The sequence below is a fragment of the Pempheris klunzingeri genome, chromosome 22 (assembly GCF_042242105.1).
Source record: "Pempheris klunzingeri isolate RE-2024b chromosome 22, fPemKlu1.hap1, whole genome shotgun sequence".
Classification (NCBI taxonomy): domain Eukaryota; kingdom Metazoa; phylum Chordata; class Actinopteri; order Acropomatiformes; family Pempheridae; genus Pempheris; species Pempheris klunzingeri.
This window is the reverse complement of record NC_092033.1, coordinates 13,444,430-13,453,552: the sequence shown is the minus strand read 5'-3', so window position 1 is coordinate 13,453,552 and position 9,123 is coordinate 13,444,430. Positions and strand designations below refer to the sequence as shown.

Below are 9,123 nucleotides of genomic sequence, written 5' to 3'. Positions count from 1 at the left end.
CGACATTGTACGAGCCTACATCCAGTTCTGTGACGACTAGCTAAAGTGACTGAGAAACGCATCAGTTGATTTGAACGAAGGAACAGCATTTACGATCATCGAGCCACTGAACGCGGGGAGGCAGACGAGTGAACACGTCCTGTAGAGGGGTCTGCTGGCTGCTACTGAGACACGTCTTGGCTGATACTCTTTATAAAATACGACTGTACACAAATCACAAACATCACCATTTTTTAAAAAATACCTACATATAAACACCATATACAAGAAGTTCACAAAGCAGAACCAGGTTTTAAAAAGGAGTCCTTCCTCTCTTTTTTTCCTTATTTAGAAAAATAGATTAAAAGACCCATCCTCCCAGGATATAAAATGCCCGTAGAAAGAGAGGGAGGAGAGGAAGAGTGACAGGTGGGGCTGTGCTGATATCTTCTCGCTGAGTGGTCGGGCTGCAGCGGAGCAGGAGGAGGAGGAGGAGGAGGGGGGTTGTGGTCCTATAGCGGCCGGTCTTTGTCCTGAGTTACTCGTTGTGTGTAGAAGAGGATGTAGGCCTGAGCGCGACACACCTCCTCCACTGAACACACATTCAGCTTAGAGTCGTTACAGTGAACCCAGAAGCCTGCAGGAGGAAACACGGAGAGGCTGCTTAATATGAAGGCTGGAGGGAGCACAGAAGCAACAGCATCAGTCTGAACGGACGGGAATCATTAGGGAAACATGCTTAGAGGCTTAAAGGGGCATTCCACCAATTTTACAATCACAAGCTCAGTTCTCTCAACATCAGGTGTACCACTCAGTGCATCCCAGTTTACATCGTTAGGTTATTCATATCCCTGTTTGGGGGATTCCAACAGTATCCTGGTTTGTGGGCACCTATGTACAGCTGTGTCTTTGTTTCGGTCTTGAGCTCTGAAGTGGAACAAAGTTTAAAGCCTTTGGGTGTAAATAGGTAATGAGAGTAATTCATCAAAACGCCTGTTCAACAAGCACAGAGTTGTATGAAAGGGATGTTGTCAACTAGGTGGCTCCCATCCATCATCAGAGACCCCTTCAGTAAAACCACCAGGAGTTTACAGCTAAACTGGATCCAGTTATTATATAGTCTAGTTATTTTACTGTGTAAAACGTGCCACTCAAACATGTTTCCAACAAAGGTACGCGTCTACTGAGACTCACTGCAGCTAAGTCCTGCTGTGTGCTATACTCACCTCCCTCTGTGTTGTAGCAGTAGGACGTGTAGTGGCCAGAGCCGAAGCCCTTCCCATGATGCATCACCACAGCGGAGAGGTCGTAGAGGAAGTGCTTGGGGCGCGGGGAGCCCGTAGAGCTGGGGCTGCTGGGACTGGAGCAGGGCACACCCTTGGGCGAGGGCTCTCGGCAGCAGTAGGGCTCCATGTTGAGAAGCTGGTCGAAGCTGACGTGGACTCCGATCTTCTCCCGGTGGTTCCGCCCAGACCACCTGAGGACCAATCACAAGGCGGAAAAGCAGGTCAGACAATGAGCTATTGGTCCACAGTGACAATTCTCAGCCTATGGGGGGATTTTTTTTACCTTCAGTGTTTCAGCTGTAGTTAGTACTAACCAAAGACCTTTAAACTGGTGTCAACAGCAAACAGCTAGTGTCATGCTCCATTTGCTTTTTATGCAATAGTTTCCATCATTTTAGATCAATGTTTCCTTGTGCCTGTCATTATATTGTAGTTTTCCAACTGGGAAATTTATTTCATGTCATCTGTCAGTTGATGAAAGCCTTTTGGCACCACATTTTGGCAACAGACTGCTTTGCTTCCTGACTTGTGACTGTCAGCGGCAACAGAGTGCAAGGAAGTCGTTTTAGGGAGAAAATAAAACAAACATAAGAAGCATTAATCATATGATTCATGTTGTGTCTTCAGCTAAAAACATGGCAGCTGGTAGAAATCATCCAGCATCCATTAGCATATAAAAAGTAGTAGCTGAGCTGAGGTAGTGAGCTGCTGCAGATGTTGATGTTTCACCCTCATACCTGAAGCGTTTGAGGTGAAGCCGCAGGACCTGAGGCAGTTTATGGACCATCAGCTGTTTCTGTGCTTCGGTCAGGAGGAGTGGCTTGGAGGAGGTCCGCCGTCGAGCAGCTGCACACAAGAGAAGAGAGTTGACACACAGTTCAAACGTGATTCCAAACTGTTCAGTTTACAAGTTTAAGTTATTGATGTGAGAGAAAGTTTAACGGAGTAAAAGTGATTCTTGTCACGCTACCAGCTACAGAGGAGATGTATCACTCTGTTAGAACTACAAAATGTCCACTTGTGGTTGTGCGGCGGTGTTACAAAGAGGAGCGTCTTCCCTTACAAACCAGAGCACAGACACCAGCTTCCAGAGAGCACTTTACCCGGACAGATAAGTTTAATGTTTGTCTGTTACCAAGCTACCCACAGAGTTATTGTTGATCAGTGACAGCTCATACGACCTGCCGCCATCAACATTTGTCTTTTGACAGCACCGGCTAGATATTACAAGCTGCTAGCTAAATGTTTTCTGATCTTTGACAATTAGAAAAACAGAGGAGAGATTCATTAGCATCTGATTCTAGTGAATCTGTGTATTTTGCCAGGGTCCAATAATTTTTTTACATTTACACAGAAATGCTGTCAGAAAGGACATAAATGCTGCAACACACAACAGGCTGAGATGGACAAAACACTTCAACATAGTAAAAAAATCAGCTTTTGATTCATTTTAGTCAGTACATTCCATCACAATATGCACAGTTGTGCTCAGGATATCTCTAAATATCTATAACTTTGATTCTGCTCTGTTCAAATGACAAATGAGTAAATATTTTCTGTGACAGAAATTTTAGCAACGTTTTATTTTATGACATACAAACCATAATAACAGGGATGTTTACTACTCACTACTCCTTGACATTCATTTCTTAAAATGAGGCCGGGGACCAACTGCACATCTCAGTATTTGCTTGAAATGTTTTCAATGAGCATCCAACATTTTGGGTAAACAGACTTAGATGAGAAGATCACTATCACTTTAATCTCTGTTCACAAAAAAAACGGGTCCAGGACATGTTTAGACTTGGCTTAATACAATGACTGGGAAGGGAACACAAAAGATAGACCAAGCTACAGCCAGCATTTCAGATTCATATCAGTGCCAGATGTAAATATGTTAGTATCATTGTCCAGTCTCTCAGCGAAAAGATAAAGTGTGTGTGTGTGTTTACATTATTTAACTCACAGTTACAGTGGTCACAGGCATAGATGTTTCCCTCCAGTGCTTCAGTCTCTGTGAACTTGGCCAGCATTTCGGTCAAATGGCACGAAGCCTGAGCAGCTGACTCCCTGCTGTTACTGTGATAGCGCTCTGGGAACTCCAGCGACAGATCCCAGAAAGGCTCCACGGTGTTTGAGCGATGGTCACAGGCCAGGCACGTCACCTGCACATAGAGCGAGGGGAAAGATCGAATAAATCCTGCATCTCTGTACGCTGTCTCAAAACTGTAAAACACCTACAATACACAATGATGGCGTGCTTTATTTTCATACACAATACAAAGAGTCAGTGCTGTTGTTGCTAGCCACGAGGCGAGATACCCCAAAACCCTCCTGCTGCATTCACATGGATTCAGGCAGACAGACAACACTTTCTCGACAGTATGGAGGACTGCAAAACAAAACACGCATGACGATATGTTGCTACAGTGATGTACTGTTACCAAAAAAATGAATTAAATATTGTACATAGAACTATTTTAACCGTATTTCAAATAATTATTATTATAATGCATATAGCTTAAATCATTAGTTTGCCGTAGTACAGATGGCCCATGTTGGACGAGGGAGCTACATAACAAAAAGTTAAGACATTTAATCTTTGGATGGCAATGGCGTCTAAGTTGCCAGTATTCTCTGTCGGCCTCACCTAAATTTACGGTCCTGCTCTCGTCCGCTAAATTGATATCTGGTTTGCCGTCTACCGTCTGCCTGAATCCATGTGAAAGCAGCATCACAGACACACAGCCCTTTATTCAGCAAAGAGCAGGTGTCACAGTGTGTGCTCAGCCTCCACAAGTAGACTCTAATCTCCTCCTCATCCTAACTCTCTGCAACTCTCTCCATTAATCAGCTACGTGAAGCGATGCTGACTGCAAATAGTCAACGTTGTCATTAGCTGCTCTGCTCAAATGAAACACATGAAAAACCACAATGTACAATTCTTATTTTAAGAAGTGGGTCCTTCTGCTTATTCTTGAGAGGATGAAGTGGGACTCTTCAATTTTACACAATTTAAGATACCCCCACAGAAGACATAAATACAGGCAGTATGCCAACACCTATAGTATGTGCTTTAGGGGTGATTTTAAGGACTGATTGGCCGAGCAGCTACGATGAATAGATGATAAACAACTTTATTTGTAACTTCAGAAGCACAGATGCAATTATTAATAATAAAATTTGCACTATAACAATAGCCAGGATTAGGTCTGCAACTGATAATTATTTTCATTATCGATTCATGAAGTTCATGAAATGGCAAAAAATAATGCTCAGGTGATTCCCTCAATTGTCTTGTTTTATCCAATCAACAGATCAAGCTTAACCTCCGCTTAAGGATCTAAAATGACAGATGAATCCATCAAGGCCAATTCAAACTGAATTATGAATAATGACACAGTCAGAGCTGATGACTGTTTATGAATTATCAATGTGTGTGGGCAGATCTGAGTGGGTGCGTGTGAGCAGGCATCATGGTGAGTGAGTCAGATGTAGCTAATGACCACTGCTGAGTTTGCATATGATTAAGTAAAGGTTACTGCTGGTTTGAGTGTGTGTGTATCGTACCTGGCTGAGGAGCTGGCCATGAAAGATGGTGTTGACCACGCTGAGCACCTGCTTGATGAGTCGTTTCTGTGGGACTCCTGCTGTGGTTGTGTGCTTGCCGGTGCTCTCCAGCTCGTGCTGCACCTTGTCCAGCAGCTCACACAGGAACTCCTGAGCATCCTGCTGAGCGTAGCCCCTGAACGCCGGGATCAGCTGCCACACCGAGTGCAGCATGGCAAAAGGCGATACCAGCGCCCACTTGCCAGACCACATAACCTGGAACAAGGTGTGTAGCTCGTGGCAGAGAGAGATGTGCTTCGAGCTGGGCTCTTTGGGTTGTATCAGCTCCATGCTGCGGGCCCGTGAGGCCCCACCACTCAGTCCTGCTCCAGAGCCTGAGCTGGCCTGGAACCCCTTCCTTTGGGTCAGGGGAGACTGGGAAGAGGACTTCCCCGTCAGCTGACCTTGGACGGCAGAAGCCAGTAGCTCCAGTGCCTGTGTGAGATCCAGGCGCAGAAAGCACTCCCTGAAGACATGCAGGTGACTCAGCACCTGCAGGATGGAGTTCATATAACAGGTGTTGCCTAAGTTCCTCAGGCCTGTCACTCCAGGAGTGACCGTGGGACGCCATTTGAAGGGTGAGCCACCCTGTTTGGTACTCTGCTTGCGACGAACAGGTGTTTGGGCAGAGCGGGGGGTTGCTGAGGACATTTTAGGCTTAGATTTGGTGCTAGAAGAACGGCTCCTGGGTTTGGGGGTTGTTTGGGCCTTTTTCGTCCGCACAGCTTTCTTGGGGGTAACAGCAGCAGGGCTTTGAGTCCTTGGCCTGCGGGTGAGAGATGGGGGCACAGGGGTTTTTGTCTTGTTGCATGCCCTCCGAGATGGCGTTGTGACTGCTGCATCTGCAACTCTCTGGCTCTTCCTACGTAACCGTCGACTCTTCCTGAGAGGGGCATTCTCCAGCTCCTCCTGTAGCTGCCTCTTTAGAGCCCGCCGCCTCTCCTTTGCCTCCCTTTTCTGCTCCTCCTCCTCCTCCCTCTTTCTCTCTTCTTCTTCCCGCTTCTTTCCACATTCAGTCAATCCAAACCAGAAGCGGAAGACACGTCCCATAAGCGCTCTGCGCCGATGCCAAAGTGCAGTAAACATCCTGTCCTCATCCCTCAGCTGCAGCTCACGGGCACCAGATGGTATGACGGCATCAGGGGCGGCGCTAGCAGAGCGGAGGGTGCGCCCACTGCGGGTGGTAACCTCATAGCGCTGGCTCTGGATGGCGCTGAGAGTACTACGAAGCAGCTTCAGGTCTCCAGTGGCGTTATCATTCAGGACATAGTCGTCACACAAGTAACAAAAAACATAAAGTTCATTAACCTCGATAGCCAGCGGGTGGCCCTGCTGCTGGAAGTGCTGCAGGGCGTGTTCCTCGATGTAGCGCCCGCACGCCACATGAGCACAGCCAAGGCAGGCCCATATAGACTCGGTGGTGTTGCAGTCTACGCAGTGCCACTTCTGGGGGTTGAGGATGGAGTGGTCTGGGGCTAGCCGCAGCCGCCCCACATGCTTACACCTGTCCATTACACACGCCTGCCTGCTGAGCTGGCTGGCTTTTTCAGTCAATAACTGACCGTCTGTGTGTGAGTCTGTGTGTGTGTGTCAAGGTTTCACGCTGGCTTCATATCACCAAGGTAACCATGGTGAGCCAAGAAATGGGACCCTCCCAGGGCATGGTGGTGGCTAGAGGGGGAAGAAAAGAGATCTGGTTAGTCTAGATGAATAAATGGAATGAGGAAAATAATTCAGGAAGATTAACACCTGACCTTCAAAACAGAGAGTTAGACCTAAATAATTTAAAATGGCTTTTGGACACACATTTGGTGTATTTTTTTTTTTTTTTTTATCATGCCATCCTGTTGTTTTCCTGGAAACACATCTAACCATGCAATAACATTACTACTTCAAAGTCACTACATCTAACCTCCAATGTTTTATGAGGCCATAGTGACACACAGTAAACTGTGGCAACCTGCCAGGTGGCAAGCAGATTAAAACATTTCCTAACAGAGACACAGGCCCACAATAAAATAACTGGTTGATAAATATGACAGCACTGAGTGTTGCCAGGCACGTCCACTGAAAAACAGAAAGGTGTGTAAATTAACATGGGCTGTTGCATTGAATCTGGACGTAGACCCATCAATGAGACAAACCTTTGAGCTTTTCCAGAAATAGCAACGAAGAAATAAAAACTCAGGAGGCAGTGACGGCAGCCTCACAGGGATTTGAATATATTTTCCTATATCAACACTTTCTAATGTCATGAACAGCTAATAAGCGGCACAGACGCTCCAAGACTTTCTTTGTTATTGTTAAGATTGCAACTGCTGGAGAGTTTTTCAAAAACACTAACTGAACAATGGGTTGTACTTTAGTTTAAAGAGAAGGGAACCACGATACTCAACCCAAAACCCAACAATCGGTCTCCACTTTAACTCCTCTGGCTTCTTTTCACATCCCTGGGGGTTGGTGTACCTCAGCTGGGAAAGTGGGGATCCGTGAGTGGGCTGAGCCCCATCAACCCACCCCCCCACCGAGGTCAAAGAAGTAAGATTATCCAACAAAAGGGGGACTGAGCTTACAAAGTGGTGCACCCTTTGTTTGGGTACAGGACTACCTTTTCTGGGGAAGTGTGGAAGAGTGGAAACCAAGGGAAATGGCTTAGGTAACAGAGAGGGAAAATAGTGCAGAGACTAGAGCACAGGGAAGACAGGAGGGAAAGGAAACGTTGAGGTTTCATACTTCAGAAATGTTTTCTTTCTTTCTGCTGTATTATACCATTACTCCATTAATCGCTTTAAAAAAGCAAAACAAGCTAAAAGCATTCAAGTCAAAGCAGGCGTTTGTTTACCAGTTATATTGTGGGAGTGGGCGTTTTTATTCACTACGTGTTTATCACATTGTGCTGCCACGAGAGTGAGCAGCCGCTGTGATATAAATAAAATATCAGTGCTGTCAAGGATCCAAGACAAACCGTGTGGAGTTGGTAACAAACCTAAAGTGATGTTAAATCGTGGAGCATGAAATCCTTGCTCACTGATTCATGACAGCATCATGAGGAGTAATCAAGAATAACGTGGCGGCTTGTTATCGCTCTAGTTAGTCAGTAACCTTAACTCCAATGTCCACATCAGGGACTCGCCGGGGATTATCCACATTATAAATTACACTAATCTCAAGACAGCTTTAGGGAATAAAGACACTGACTTAATGTGTGGAAAAGAGTGACGCCTGATAAAGCAAACTGTGTGAAGACTTCTTGGGAGAGTTGTGACAGAGTTTCTAATGTCACCGAAGTTTTATCACCAAGTTAGCGCGCTTCGCCTGGTTTGTCCTTGTGACTGCGTGGTCTGAAGTGGCTCAACACCCCGCTGCCTTATGTTAAAACGGGTTAAATAAGTCCGACCACAACAGTATAAGCTCGTCTATCTTTGCTACAAATGTGCGGCAAAATAGCAAAACGAGACGCGCGGTACGGAGGGTAGAAACAGCCCAACTTTAGAGTAACGTTACATCCCCGGCTAAGGTTAGCTAGCCCTAGCTACCGTGCAATTAATACAGCTGTGTGAAGTGGTGATTACAACACACTGCAACGAAACACAAAGGAATAAAAACACAAATAAAACCTCTGTCTGAAATAGCTTAAACTACAGGTAGAGCGCAGACTTGTGTTAGCTCTTTTGTTTTTATTTTGCTTATTCAAGAGATTAGGGAGCCCTAGCTGCCCGGCTAACATTAGCCGAGCATGCTACCTAGCATTAGCCTGCCAGCTAACACCGATAATCCTAACAAGTTGGTGCGTTAGCCGGAGGTCAGCTCCCGGCGGCTTTAAAACCAACCTGCCGGGCTCGTTCAGACAAGGACAGACGTACCATCGGCGACACTGTTACACATTTAAGGTGAATGACTACTAGAGTAAAGAAAACAACATACCCAAGCCTCTCCCTCACGGCAGTAACTCCTCTGTTTCTAAAATGATCGCCATCTTGTCAGTCCCTGTCGCGTGGTGTCGGCTCGAGCGCGTCCTCGATACGTGACGTTGTTGTTGTTGTTGTTGTTGTTGTTGTTATTGTTGTTGTTGATGTTGTTGTTGTTGTTGATGATGATGATGATGATTATGAGGAGGAGGAGGAGGGTGAAGACGTTCAATTATCTTCTATTAGACCAATTTATGTGTATTTATTAAAGTTCATTCTACTGTTTTCAGTTCTCAGTATATTAGTTTAATGTCAGACTGTAGCTTCATTATAGTTGAAGT

At 45.7% G+C, this 9,123-nt stretch overlaps 1 protein-coding gene across 1 annotated transcript; it reads right to left on the bottom strand.

Moving 5' to 3' along the window:
* Positions 1-235: 235 nt before the first annotated feature.
* Positions 236-8,868, bottom strand: usp44 (ubiquitin specific peptidase 44). The gene is made up of 6 exons (XM_070853516.1): positions 8,799-8,868; positions 4,836-6,545; positions 3,232-3,430; positions 2,003-2,111; positions 1,206-1,456; positions 236-616 (listed from the first exon to the last, which is right to left on the bottom strand). Exons 2-6 carry the CDS (start codon positions 6,384-6,386, stop codon positions 492-494), a joined length of 2,235 nt encoding a protein of 744 aa, XP_070709617.1. The 5' UTR covers positions 6,387-6,545; positions 8,799-8,868; the 3' UTR covers positions 236-491.
* Between the last annotated feature and the right edge of the window lie 255 nt (positions 8,869-9,123).